This window comes from Aricia agestis, chromosome 15, assembly GCF_905147365.1.
Source record: "Aricia agestis chromosome 15, ilAriAges1.1, whole genome shotgun sequence".
Classification (NCBI taxonomy): Eukaryota; Metazoa; Arthropoda; class Insecta; order Lepidoptera; family Lycaenidae; genus Aricia; species Aricia agestis.
Window position 1 is genome coordinate 11440909 of NC_056420.1, and position 15548 is coordinate 11456456.

Below are 15548 nucleotides of genomic sequence, written 5' to 3' on the forward strand. Positions count from 1 at the left end.
GCAAAGGCAAAAGCAATTAGTTCTTTTGTATATTGTCTTTTCTATTATAAATATAAAACTACCCAGGTTACTCTTTTGTCTACCGCGAAAATGTTACCGGGAAAGTATCTAAAAGAGAAAAATAGAGCTTTGTTTAGTCGGAGCTAGGCTTTGCAAGTTAACGAGATATCGATCTTGTTTGAAACACTTTGATGCTGTTCAATTATTTTTCTCTTTGTGTTTGTTTGTATTTTAATCATTTTTTGTTTTGGAGTTGTTCATCATTGGCAAAAAAAAAATACGAATCAGTTTCCAAATTTAAATGTAGAGTTCCATAGCATGACATTTCACATTGATCGAAAATCTGTGCCCTTTTTGGAATACATAATTTAAATGTTATTCAAATATGGAATTCCATTCAGCATGACGTAGATTGTAAGGCCCCATCCCCACTCGCGCGCGAACCGCGCGCGACGCCGCGAAATTTCCGCGAAACGTGAGTGTGGATCCGATTCGCATATTTTTCGCACTTCGCGGCTGGTTCCCCGACCTCATCCACACTCGCGCGCAAACCGTGCGCGACGCCGCGGCGCCGCGAAATTCCTGCGAAGCATGAGTGAGAGATCCGATTCGCATATGTTTCGCACTTCGCGGCCCGTTCCCTGATTGTTGTCGGTTTTCTGTCCCGCGACAAAGATATTTTTTTTAAATATTTATTTTAATAAGGGCTTTTGCCATACAAGACATGCCAGCATTGTTTAGTGAACAGATAATTAATCCTACTTTATACTTTATTACTTTTAAATACTTTGTTACTTTGTATACTTTATTACTTTATACTTTATAATATTATAAAGGCGAAAGTTTGTTTGGATGTATGGATGTTTGTTACTCTTTCACGCAAAATTTACTGTAATGTATCTTAATGAAACTTTATAATAATATTATAGCTTATACATCAGAATAACACGTAGACTACAATTTTAACTGACTTTCAAAATGGGAGAGGTGTTATGTTCGTTTTTTTATATTCAACGATTACTCCGCCGTTTGTGAACCGATTTTCAAATTTTTTCTTTTGGCGTAAAGAGTATCATCCCAATTTGTTACAATACTCACAAAAGTGGTGATCTAAACCTGGGAGCCATGACTAATCGAGGGAACTCCTCAAAATATATATGGAAACATGAGGTGACTTCGGTTTCGTGGGAAGTAGTCTAAGCATAATATGCAATCACCAAGTAAGATTTTGCACCAAGGTATACCATGATTAGGTTGGGAAGGTGCTGAGAGAACTCCTTTGCATTGCTTTAAGAACGGAAAGCATATGCTACTAAGTACTATACAAATTACATTCATCATCACTACCATATTATACCTTATAAAGTTATATGCATCCCATGATTATGAGCCTATTATGACCCATTGGTACTTTTCATAGTCATTTAGATCAAGATTCGATTTTGTCAAGCGATTTAAAAAATATTTATTTCTTTGATTAAACACGTTAATCACAGGAACTATTGGTCCGATAAAAAAAAAAATTTGTGTTAGATAGAAAATTATTAGCAAGGGTTTATCTCACGAACTACTAAAGCAATTTTGTATGTTATTTGGCACAGATATAGAGTAGACTACGTGAAGAGAGATAAGCTATTTTGTTGCAAAAAGATGTACGATTTTCGTAAAATTCCTAATAATTTACGCGAGCGAAGCCGCGCGGGCCATCTAGTTTATAATATAAAGTAAGATAAATACGGCTCAAGAGCGCAAACTACACTTCGGACATGTCGCGAACTTTGCGAGTGTAGATTAGTGTAGATTTGGCAGTATGCGCGATCCGCGCCGCGGTTCGCGGCGTGCTGTAGCGCGCGAGTGTGGGTCAGCAGATTTGGCTGTATACTCGATCCGCGCCGCGATTCGCGGCGCGCTGACGCGCGCGAGTGTGGATCAGCAGTAACAACGGAAGAAGAAAAGATTACACACACACACATGGATTAAAACCAATTTTAGAAAAAAAAACAAATATTTAAGAATAGGTAATTTGACCTTTTTAAAAGATAAAAAAAAAACAAATAAGGCATAGGAGGATATTGGAATGACCTTGTAAGGTCAGTTAGAGTGATGGGGACGATAAATACAAGTCGTATAAGTTTTACGAGCGGCGGCGATGTTTTACTGCGGAACTTATTGATGATGGCTGTGGGGCTCTGACGGTCGCCTGTTTTTAGATTCTATTTGTTTTTACCCGTAGAAGGCTAATTTAGTGGGTGATATAGCTTATTACAGCTTAAATTATAGTTAAGACCTGTAATACAGTGAGTAAAAACGAAATACGCATGTAAATATAGAGGGGGCCCCATATTCAAAATTTGTGTATACACTACTCCAAAACTCCTTTCCTTTGAGGGTTGCATGCTACGAATAATAAAAACTACATTGTAGCTTTTTATTCTTCAAATTTTCTGTACGTACGTCGTAATCCTTCGTATTTAAATCAACAAAATAAGATTTATTTTATACTTAACAATAAACATTGTAAAACTAATCCAACATTCATCTACTAAAGTAGCATTTGTAATAGTTACATTTCTGTATTTCCGGTTAACCTTAAAACTATAAATCAAATGAAACAATTTAATTATGCTAAGCTCACGAAATAACAATTTAATTAGTAGACATTAAGCACGATAACAAACATGTAAGTAAGTCAACGAATAAGGAGAGTTAACAAGTCCCGAGTCCCGATATAGACGGAGCCCTGACAAAATCAATAAGGCTTCGTTCCCGACTCATAAAAGACGATAAACGAATATTTTATCAATATACTAGACATTCAAGGAATGTTGAATATTGGTGTTTATGTTCTGGATTACATTAAGTAAGTGTGATGACTGATGAGACAATTAAAAACTTTATGCGTAAGAATAATTCCTCTCCTATTATCATCTCTTATGTGATATATTGTCTACCTTCTACAAACTAGATCTTATTATTCTTACCTAGAGGTAAGACTCTCTAGAGAGAAGAAAGAAGAAAAAAGAAGCGAAGACCGCTTCTGAAAGAAAGTCATAATAATTATCTGTATCTAGCTGCATCTTAATCTCTCATGATTAATCCTGTCGCAACTTTTTAAAACGAGGGTCAAAGTAATCAAAATAATGATTCAATTGTTTTGACCTTATATAATACTAGATGTCCCGCGCGGCTTCGCCCGCGTAAATTAGGAATTTTACAGAAACCGTACATTTTCCCATAAAAAATATTTTCCCCGTTTTTCCCGCATTTTCCTGAGTTTCTTTGGTCGTATTAGTTAAGACTAATACGACCAAAGCGTGATAATATATTATATAATATAGCCTGTAGTCAAACTATTTTTAGAAATAAAATAAAGATTTTTTTTAAATTATCGCTTGACAAACTCGAGTCTCGATCTAAAAGACTATGAAATGGTATAATATGGTAGTGATGATGATGATGATGATGATGAATGTAATTTGCATAGTAGCATATGGTTCCTGTTCTTAAAACAACGCCGAAACTCCCAAACTTGTATCTATAAAGAATCAGGAGTTCTCTCAGCACCTTCCGAACCACGGTATACCAGGTATATCTCGGTGCAAACTTTTACTTGTTGGTAGCATATGCTTAGAATACTTCTCACGAAACCGAAGTCACCACACGTTTCCCTATAAGTTTTGAGGAGTTCCCTCGATCCTTCATCAGATCACCACTTTTGTGGATATAAAAATCGGGTAACATACGGCGGAGTAATCGTTGAATATAAGAAAACGAACATAACACCTCCCCCATTTTGAAAGTCGGTTAAAATTGTAGCCTATGTGTTATTCTGATGTATAAGCTATATTATTGTAAAGTTTCATTAAAATCCGTTCAGTAGTTTTTGCGTGAAAGAGTAACAAACATCCATACATCCACACATCCATACATCCAAACAAACTTTCGCCTTTATAATATTAGTAGGATGTAGCCTATAATATATTATCACGCTAAGACCAATAGAAGCGGAGCACCAATGAAGAATGTTTCAAAATCGGGTGATTTTTCCTATTGTGCTGCGTAAACGATAAAAGTTTCGCAAAAATTGGCAGAATTTTCTTTATTTACCCATGAATTAGTTACTCTCTCGGGTCTGTGGCTGTTTGGTTGTTCGTTTTGTTCGGTGTTGCTATGTGTCTGTGCGGATGATTTTCTTGCTCTCTGTATTCGATGCCTATCCCTATCCTGGCTGAGGCGAGCCTCACGCTCTACAGATGATTCTCTTTCTCTCTGTATTCGATTTCTATCACTATTCTGGCTGAGGCGAGCCTCACGCTCTACAGATGATTCTCTTTCTCTCTGTATTCGATTTCTATCACTATTCTGGCTGAGGCGAGCCTCACGCTCTACAGACGATTCTCTTTCTCTCTGTATTCGATTTCTATCACTATTCTGGCTGAGGCGAGCCTCACGCTCTACAGACGATTCTCTTTCTCTCTGTATTCGAATTTTATCATTTTTCCGACTGAGGCGAGCCTCACGCTCTACAGACGATTCTCTTTCTCTCTGTATCCGATTTCTATCACTATTCTGGCTGAGGCGAGTCTCACGTTCCGTTGACGATTCTTCATCTCTTGCTGAACGTGCTCTTTTGGCATTCACTGTACTACGACCTATGTTCGAACGACGACGTCTTCCAGGCATGATCGTATAGTAATACCCACAAAGCAACAAATAACCCAATCGCAAAGCAAAAACAAAAGTCCGTTTTTCTAACCAAGTCAAATATATTTTTATCGACAATTCAAAAACCAAAGAACCAGAAACAATGAATATCTGAAAGAAAGCGCTGTGGTTGCTTCTCTGCGTTACCGTCTGCACAACCACACAATGACGAAATACACTATCTACTACAATAACATAAGCCCGAAGCTTATGAGAGCCCCCGGCCGGTTCCGCCGTAACCGCTATGTCCCTCGGCCGCCGCCGCGCGACATATTTTTTGATTCCGCGTAAGTTTATACGTTTGAAAACTTCTAAAGTATTGATCGAAATTGTATAGTGTAAAAGACAATTATAATCTACATTTAATGTCTTAGCTTCCAAACATGTTTATTTGGATAAGGGTTAATGTTGTAAATTGTTAAAATCGCTTCGTAAATAAGCCATTATTTTTCGTAAAAAGTAAAGAACAAAAATGGCTATTGTGAGTTATCCCTAAGAAATAGACATATACCATCGCGGACTTTTTTGTTTACCTTATTAAGGTGTACAATACTGTAGTACATTATTTTGATCTATCTCGTAGGGTTTAGCCAGCGTTTGCAATATAAACGCAAAAAAATTAATTTATTTACGACATAACATTAGAAACTTCTAAAATTATCAGTGTTTCTCTACCATATTATGCATATGTTATACATATAAACCTTCCTATTGAAACACTCAATCTATTAAAAAAAACTGCATCAAAATCCGTTGAGTAGTTTTAAAGATCTAAGCATACATACACACATACATACAGACAGCGGAAAGCGACTTTGTTTTATACTATTTAGAGATATCACCCCTGATTCACGGGTAGTGAAAACATTCTTTGATTGATTTCTTACCTCAGAGAAAAGGTTCCGTTTGAAAACTTTTGGGATTTGTTATTCGTCTTCCGACTTTGTGAGTTGTCCCTTGTCAAGCTCGACAAATGGTACAAACGTAATTTGCTACTTCAGGGACGAGTAAAGTCTGTTTTGTAAGTCTAGATATAATTTTTAAGTCTGGAGGAAATGGCCTATGGTCTAAGATATATTATTAAATTTACTTAGAAATAAGACTAATCTTTACCGCTTACCTACACGACCGTTGATGTCAATTTAGAAGATGTCAATAGCATGCATTTATGGACGTGGAGTTCAAAAATTGTACGAAAGTTATTTCGGCCTTGAAAATTGGATCATTCTTGGAAAAAAGCGAAAAGTCATATTATCGTTTTTATTGTGTAAGGTTAATTATTATTATGCTTCTTCCATGACTATAACCAACTTAACACCCCACAGGTACGAGAACGAGAAGAGCGCTCTAGTAGTATCGGTGGTGTCGTGCCAGGGTCTGCCGGGCCGCGAGCCTGCCGGCCCAGACCCCTACGTAAAGCTGCAGCTGCTGCCCGACAAGCAGCACAAGGTTAAGACCAGGTGAGACCATGAATATTACTTGATATGTATATATATGCATCTTGATTCTTGCGACAGATATTATGTGTAATATTAGCTGCAAACAAATTTTCGCGTATGAAATTAATAGTGCAATGGGCGTAGCCAGGATTCTATATTATAGTGGGGGGGTGAGGCCAGTTCGAAAAGACTGATTTTTAAGCTTCCAGTCTGAAAAAATTATGTGGAATGATATATTTGCTTTTATAAATAAATATTTGCCAATGACACTCCTACAAAATTTGATCGCTTGGCTCGTCTCGGGGTGGCACTATGCCGTGCCTCCAGATATTATGATAACAGCTGCAATGGTAATGTGAAAATTAATATTTAAATTGATAGATGATACCAAAATATGAAAAACCCGGCATAATAATTTCTCGCTGCAATCCCCAGAGTGGCGTCGTATTAAAAATGGAAACCTATTTTAAAAAATGACGCAGACGGTCGCGGCCGGTCCCTAGATAATAAGATTTATTTTAGTTTCTCTATTATCGTGTCTACTTTGACGACGTTATAATATTGTGATTTGACCCATTTTCTGGAGACCCAATAATCTTAAACAAACAAAGAACAAAAGCTTTTGTTTTCATAAATCTTGAAATGCAATCTAAAGAAGATGAATATCAGTAATGAGCTTATCTCGCATTCTTTATCATTTTGTTATGAATAAAATAATTTACGAGATAAAGATTCAAGCCGTTTTCTTTTGTTTTGCTCCGCGTTCCTGAATCTTGGCAAGATTCGCGTCTGGAGTTGTTAAGTGATTTTCTTAAAATTTTTTTCACAATATAATAATGTGACCTTTAGGTAACTATTGATTTTCCACCCAACGAGCAACACAGTAAAATAAATGCTATAAGTTATTCCTCACAAATTATATTCTTTTGTAGAACTTCTTAACATTTTACATCAATAACGCAGAACGGTCTGTTAACAATAAAATGCCGGCAACGCACCTGTAGTTCTTCTAATGTTGCGAGTGTCTATGGGCGATAGTAGTTGCTTTCCATTAGGTGACCCGTTTGCTTGTTTGCCCCCCTTATTTTATATTAAAAAATAACAAGAAACCCCAGAAACTGGAGTAAGAAAACGAAGAGCGATCTTTGACCTTTATCCTTATATACAAATACACAGTAACAAAATATAACGTTGTCGTTCCAGGGTGGTCCGCAAGACCCGGTGCCCGGTGTACGACGAGGACTTCACGTTCTATGGCATCGCGCCGCACCAGCTCGCCGCCATCACGCTGCACTTCGTCGTGCTCAGCTTTGACAGGTAGGAGGCTAGTGATGTACTAGAATGCAGAAAAGAAAATTCGTAGAATACCTGCCAGGAGCAAGCTTGTAAAATAGCCTTTTTTCTTGGGACTGTTATTACTGGACCCGCCTTTAAAGTATGTATACTTAAAATTACAATGAGTGACTTGAAGAGCTTAAATGTAAATCCATAACTCTCTTTTTCTTATACTCTCTTAATTCTACTCTAAGCCTGTGCAGATGTCGCGACTAATATAGCTTCTTAATATACTTTCGTGATTTATCACTTAATTTGTCTATGATGCAGATACTCGCGTGATGAGATCATCGGCGAGGTGGTGGCGCCATTGTCGGCGCTGCAGCTGCACTCCGGCGAGCCCACTGCGCTCTGCCGCGAGATACAGCCGCGCAGCCTCAAGGTATTGCCCACACTTTAGTAGAACCACAGATTCCTAAGGGCCTATATTATGCAACAGTGTTATACGGTATACCACAGTCCACAAGTCTCTGTAATTATTAGTTTGCAGCTAACAAATCCTTCGATACTTAGGGCTTGTACTTAATACTGATAAGTGCCAGATAGGCTATCCACAACTTATCCGACTGATACTCTAAACTCTCAGATAAGACGTGGATAGCCTATCCAGCCCTTATCAGTAAGTGGTGAAACAAGCCCTAAGTATCGAAGGATTTGTTAGCTGCAAACTAATAATTACAAAGACTTGTGGACTGTGGTATACCGTATAACACTGTTGCATAATATACAACCTGTATTATATTGTACCTAATTTCCTAGCTATTGTAATAGAACTATAGCATATTATTGTACATTTTTCTATAAACCTAGGTCCACGCTTTTCACATAGCCGAAAACTAAATTTAATATTACTGGTAAGTAATATTAAATGGACCTAGGTTCACAGAAAAATGTACAATAATATGCTATAGTTCTATTACAACAGCTAGGAAATTAGGCCGGATTCTGCATAAAAGGAACTATAATCCTATATTACTTATCCAGTAACGAATCGGTTACTGGAGTTATTGTTTATACAATAACCTCCAATCTTCAGATGCGCACGGCCGGTCGCGGGGAGCTGCTGGTGTCGCTGTGCTGGCAGCCGGCAGCAGCGCGGCTGACTGTCGTGCTGCTCAAGGCCAGGAACCTGCCCAAGATGGACGTCACGGGATTAGCTGACCCGTAAGTGGAGGGCTTTAAGTGTAGCTTGGAAGTTAACGCCTGCGATAACGAGTTGCAATAATACCCTGAAGATAGACTTAAGACTTTTTTGGACCCTTTCGACCTTAAAGACGCGAGTTCAAAAAGATTTGTATACATAGCTAACTAAGCTAAATTCGTGAACGAAAATATAGACACTCTGATTTAAGGATAGTAGACACTCACTTACTCATTTATAGTCACAGACAAAACATTGCCTAATCATGGCTACTAATACAAACAATATTGTTAACTATGTTGAAGGTATATCCACATATGGTACCTACTCAATAATTCCAGTTACGTGAAGATGTACCTGCTGTACAACGGGCAGCGCATAGCCAAGAAGAAGACGCACGTGAAGAAGCGCACCCTCAATCCGGTGTTTAACGAGTCGTTCGTGTTCGACGTGCCGGCCGCGCCAGCCGCCGCGCTCGACCACGTCGCGCTAGAGCTGCTGGTGCTCGACTGGGACCGTGTTACCAAGAACGAGGTATTTATACCACCAGCTTAGAGGGTAGTTGTTGAAACAACCAAAACGTAGACCACGTCGCGCTAGAGCTGGTACTCGACTGGGACCGTGTTTATCATGAACGAGGTATTTATACCACGGCATTAAAGAGGGTAGCTGTTGAAAGGACCATAGCGTACCCAGGCTGATCCTCATTGCTTTAAGGTAGATAAATGATAACATAATAATAATAAATATTAAATATGCCTAAAGACATAAATTGTGAGGCTCCTAAAACTTCTGGGATTAAAAGAGAATGCCGTTCGCATTTTTATTTCAGTTAGTACACAGCCAGCGATTATTTATTATCACACACACCGTCAGTCTTAATGTTGTCAGTCCATTAAGAAAATAAAATATAAAATAACTCAACACCTTCCCAGTTTTCTTTATTAATCCATCAATCCCCAAGCGGCAGCCGGCTACCACATGATAATTAAAAATCTATTGTGTCTGCGATACCCACGATGGAGGTGTTAAGATTATTTTACTGTATCTTACTCTCTTGCAGGTAATCGGTCGGCTTGAACTCGGCGCGGAGGGTGCAGGCAGTGCCCGTCACCACTGGCGTGAAGTTCAGAACGCGCCGCGTCGCCAGATCGCCGACTGGCACAAGCTGCGCGAATAAACACACATAGACAAAAAGGCAACCATACGGACAGACATACCTGTAGATACACACACAACACAACAGACATACTGATACCTACATAGATTCCAACACGCGAACACACATAGACATTAACCCAGAACAAGAGCAATACTCTCCGAATACCTCAATTCCCAATTCCCTTAGAAGTAAATCGAAATTTATGTTAATGTAGGAATATGAACAGGATAAAAGTTTTTTATATAATGACATTCCATGACGTTGCATATTCACAGTGCATTACATAAGTCACATGCGACGCTTCATAATGAATCTTTTCAAACACTAAATACTTATCGACATTTTACAGGACAAAATATTACATACTTTATGCATTTTTGTTCAAAAAATATTGAATGTAAAATGTTTAAAATGATAAATAACTAATAAAATAAAAAATGATTATAAAATAATACTGGGATAACAAGCCAAAGTACAGAAGCAGGCGAATTTGATTTAGCTTTAATTGGTAAAAAATAGATTTAGTAAAACTAATTAAATTTTATTTGTAGTTGTAAATTATGGTTACAAAAATATATTTTCAATTTCCCTTGAGATATTGGAGATATAATCAATTTTAAATATTTGATGTTCTACATTAATAATATAATTAATGTATGTAATATAAACAAAATGTGAAAAAAAAAAACGCCGCACCGGGTCTAGCAGACACATAGCGATTAACGAGGTGCAGTAATATTTTTGCGCGGCAATCAAGGGGTTAGGTACGATTTTTTTTTCTGAAAAATCCTGTGACATTTTAATTTATTATCCACAAATGTTGTTTACCACAGTTTGAAGAATTATTTCTCTCGAGTCTCGATCAATGAACATTTTACCTAATAAGGTAAAGGTGCTGATTGATCGAGAGAATTCATTCTGAGAAAGCAGAAATGTCTTGTAAATGTAGTAATCAAGATTTTAGTTGATTTTATGACAGAACTACTCATAACATCGTTGCTGTATATTGCTTTTATATTGTGTTATTTCAAACGCACATTCCAAAGCCCGTTAGTCTTGTCTCAAAGTTAGATTTTGTAGGTAATGTAGAGAAACACCTAAAATGCATTGGCAATACTTTTCGTTACAAAACCAGATACGGTAGTATTTTTACTTTGTCTTGTATAGTAACGAAAAGCTTGAGATAATAGTACAAAATATTAATTTTTTTTTTTAAATATAGGTTTGCAGTCCAGTGCAATTGAAGCTTTAAATATTTTACAGCATTCGTCTTTTCCTTGACAATATTTAGCTAACTAAATAATTTATATATTTTGCATAATTTACAAACGGAAAGTATTGTCCAACATAATATAAAATATTACCCCATGGGTTATGAGTGCTCGAAATAAAAATAAAAAGTTATTTTTCGTAAATAACAAATATAGAGCATCTGGGCGCCTGGTCAATACAATAAATACGGTACTCGTATTACTGGTAATTTAGGCAGTCAGTGTTTCGTCAAAATTCTTTAACAGATCCTACACATATCTAATTGTAAGACAATTCAACTACCTACTACATAAGTTATTATTCGTATATTACAATAAGCGAGTACACTACGTAACGAGCGAAATCATAAGCACGTCGATGTTTATTAATTGAATGTAAAACATTTCGGATTGTAAAAAGAAAATTATATTCGTAGATAGTAGAAAAATTTAAATCATTACTTATCAATTATCATACTGTGTATTTTTGTCAGTCAAATTTTATGCTAAAGAAGTTATTTTGCGAAGTAGATCTCTTAAATCATCGATAATCATTTAAACTTAGGATTTTTATCGGTAACTTATATTTCAGAATTCATAGCGGCTCGATCGCGAATTCTGAGCGATACTCACAATATTAGTTTCATAACGTATGTTAGGTTAGAGAAAAGTCTATTTTATACTAGTAGTGTTATAAGAGTAACTATGTATTGAATATATAACGGCTCGTCGACGAAGCTTTGCAGTCACACGTACCTTATATACCTTATGTACTGTCACAGCCCTATGTCTTACACCCCGAGTATATAGTCTGTGATTGAACCACTTAGCAGCTATTTCGTATATGTGTATTTATTTAACCGACGCACCACCGGCTCGTGCTTATTATTTTAGTAACTCAATGTGAAATTCGTAAATGTGCATTTAATGTGTAGCGATTTTCTTGTATATTCGATGTATCCATACTTCAGACATTCCAAAATCTATTTGTAAATATCATCGAAATAACGAATATTAGGTACATTTTAGTCGATATTACTAAAATTAATTGTATTAATTTTAAGATACGATTTCTCTTCAGTTGTTAACTACATTTTATAATTTGTTAATGTTAACGCGTAGTAGATTCGCTAATAATAAAATGTGGACTATGTGTTTGTGAATCCTGCACATACGTAGGAGGCAAGTTGCATTTTACTGTGACAGCAAATGATTTACAAACTTAAAAGTTACGAACATTTTTTTCGTATTTTTTATCGCTTAGTCTCCTGCTATAGTTTAGCAAACGTTGTACGACCGCCCTAAGTGTTACCGCATTCGAATTTCTCATGATTTTATTTTAGTTTTCGAATAATAATTTGAATTGTATATAATATTGATTTAAATCGTTTAATAATTTTGTCTTATGCGGTACGACTTAAGGGGGATTGGATAAACAGCCCGGCACGACACATCACCAATATCAAGTTTGTATACTAAGTTTAGTAAATAAATTGACTGGTGCTTTCACAGTAATTGTTAGTTTTATTTTTCCCCGTTAACATTTTTATTTATTAAAAAAATAGCAATGAACACGTAGTTAGCGGTTAGCTATTAAAAAGGTTATGAGTTAAAAAAAGTTTATACGTGGGAGAGCCATGCTTCGGCACGAATGGGCCGGCTCGACCGGAGAAATATTATGTTCTCACAGAAAACCGGCGTGAAACAGCGCTTGCGCTATGTTTCGCCCAGTGAGTGAGTTTACCGGAGGCCCAATCCCCTATCCTATTCCCTACCCTCCCCTATTCCCTTCCCTTCCCTACCCTCCCCTATTACCCTATTCCCTCTTTAAAGGCCGGCAACGCACCTGCAGCTCCTCTGATGCTGCGAGTGTCCATGGGCGACGGAAGTTGCTTTCCATCAGGTGACCCGTTTGCTCGTTTGCCCCCTTATTTCATTAAAAAAAAAACCATACCCGCTACGTGAATTTCGCAAGCCGTAGCGGGTGCTACGATAGTTGCTACGACAGTTTATTAAATCTACCATTAGCTAAAAGCCGAGCTTTGTGAGGGCTCGCGTTGTTTTCCGCGTAGTAATAATCTTGAGTCAATAGTGGCAACAGGTAGGCACTTGTGCCAGTTTAGTTTGGTCGTAAAGGGCCCCGAAGACGATCAAACGGTTTGACTCAAACACGTAAATTTTGGTTTGACTCTAACCGATTTGATCGTTTACAAAGCTAGTTTGAACGGTTTGTCAAACATTTACGTGTTTGAAGCTTGTTTGATGAAATTTCATATTTTCGTTGTGTTTGACGCGCCGTTTGATCGTGTTCCGACGCGTTTGAAGGTTTGATCAAACCCGGCTTAGTTTAGTGCTGGATTATGAAGAAGAAAAAAGAAAGAAGCTGTAGTTTCTAGCACTTTCTGTAGATGTTCGTGGGTAAAACGATATTATGTTAGTCCATAGTCCATACCATTCTTTGGACCAGTTTTTTTTTTAATGAAATAAGGGGCAAACGAGCAAACGGGTCACCTGATGGAAAGCAACTTCCGTCGCCCATGGACACTCGCAGCATCAGAAGAGCTGTAGGTGCGTTGCAGGCGTTTTAAGAGGGAATAGGGTAATAGGGGACGGTAGGGATGGGAAGGGAATAGGGGAGGGTAGGGAAGGGAATAGGTTAGGGGATTGGGCCTCCGGTAAACTCACTCACTCGGCGAAACACAGCGCAAGCGCTGTTTCACGCCGGTTTTCTGTGAGAACGTGGTATTTCTTCGGTCGAGCCGGCCCATTCGTGCAGAAGCATGGCTCTCCCACGTATATCTTTTTTATCTCTTCTGACAGGGGACATTAACGTTATAAACATAAGATAAGAAAATCGCGATCCTCGTTCTAGAATCTAGAGCATCTTCTGCATCACAAGACGTGTACTCGACAGCGCGTATTGAATGAAACTGCGCAGTGTCGTTTGACAAACCGTTCAAACCGACATCAAACGGTTGCATCAAACACGTAAGGTTTGAATCAAACCGTTTGATCGTCTTCGGGCCTCTTAAGACTTAAGTCGGCTGTCAAATTTTTTTTTTATTAATATAGAACTATTTATTAGGTATTTTGAGCATAACTGTACTAAAAGGAATGTATTAAGCTAAGTACTCACATACGGTTTTGCTCGATCGAGCCATAACGTCGAGCAAAATTTATATTATTCTGAATGTTTGGTATCTTTCATCTATTAAATTGCAGATTTTTTCAATTTACCACGGAAAAACAATAAAAAGCGGCATTATATTATTATCAATTGTATATTTGATATCAAATCTTAAACATATAACACAGCTTAAGTGAGAATATACATACGTACGTGTGCATGAATACTACCTATTATATTGCAGGCTGTCAAGATAGTGAAGAAATTAAAAAGTGGCAACATCGTAGTGTCATCACTTTCAAATCAATCTAAGAAAAACTGAAAAAAAAAGACTGTAATTTTGAATTGAGGACATCATGGAAATGTCCAAATTGACCGATGTGTAATGACGCGGTAACGTTGCAAGTTTTTCTTCTATAGGACATATTACTGCAAAGTTTTCACGCTAGAGCACCAGCACAGACAGTAGACAAAAAGTTTCGTTCGACGTTTGACAACGTTCCTGCCAAAAATGTTCTGATAAAACGGGTGTCAGATTTATTACTGTATGGGCTAGTACTAGCGCCCTCCGACCTTTGCGTTATATACCCTATTCATGGGTGTAGCCAGGATTCCATATAGGGGGGGATAGGTCTTTAAGGGAGGGGAGGTTTAAGAAAATCCTATGAGTATGTCACAATAGTATTGAAGGTGAGGTAAAAATTAAAAACAAAATAATTTATGAGCAAGCGAACTGGATTTAATGCCTCCCCTCTCACGCCGCAACTCTCTCCGCTCCACGTTTAGCTATGAAACTCGTGAGCATTAGCGTCCGATCGCTCTTGTAGGGGGGCAGCTGCTCCTCCCACCCCCCACCCATATTTGCGAATATGACAAACGCGTCATTGCACTAAACATTCACTTCAAAATGAATGTCAAATGTGAAAGTTCAAGTTCAAAATGAATGTCAAAAGTGGGTACTAACATGAATATTGTAAAGTTTTTAATAAATAACAAATTTAACTAGAAATTAATTTCGATAAACATATTTAAAACATTAATTCAATTCATACACACGTTCGTTACAATAACTAAGTTATTCTACTCCTTAAATATTAGTGAAAACATCAAATAGACAAGTAATGTGAGATCTGGCGAGAAACAAAATGGCGAATTTTTGCTAATTGCAAGCTTGCACAATTATTTTAAAAATATCTCTAGGATTGCACGTGCACAGTGCTGGTTGCATTCGAATTTCAAATTATTATATTCCAAGATCAACTTGTAATTCGAATTTGATTTGATTTTAAATCTTGGTAGATTTTAATTCTGAAAAACGAAGTTAGAGACTTAACATACGTACTAACAATTGAGGAGCTGCCAGCTGGCGAACAAAACCGGACAAGGCCAC

The 15548-nt window shown here is 37.4% G+C and overlaps 1 protein-coding gene across 1 annotated transcript in view; it reads left to right on the forward strand.

Annotated features, from left to right (window-relative positions):
• LOC121734058 (synaptotagmin-4) overlaps nt 1-12546 on the forward strand; it is a 50879-nt gene extending 38333 nt beyond the window's left edge. Inside the window, exons 5-10 of the mRNA XM_042124466.1 lie at nt 6030-6164; nt 7347-7460; nt 7749-7860; nt 8515-8642; nt 8961-9153; nt 9683-12546. Of these exons, the coding sequence (XP_041980400.1) occupies nt 6030-6164; nt 7347-7460; nt 7749-7860; nt 8515-8642; nt 8961-9153; nt 9683-9799 (799 nt within the window). The 3' untranslated portion in view covers nt 9800-12546. The remainder of the gene's footprint in view (nt 1-6029; nt 6165-7346; nt 7461-7748; nt 7861-8514; nt 8643-8960; nt 9154-9682) is intronic.
• Nucleotides 12547-15548: the final 3002 nt, after the last annotated feature.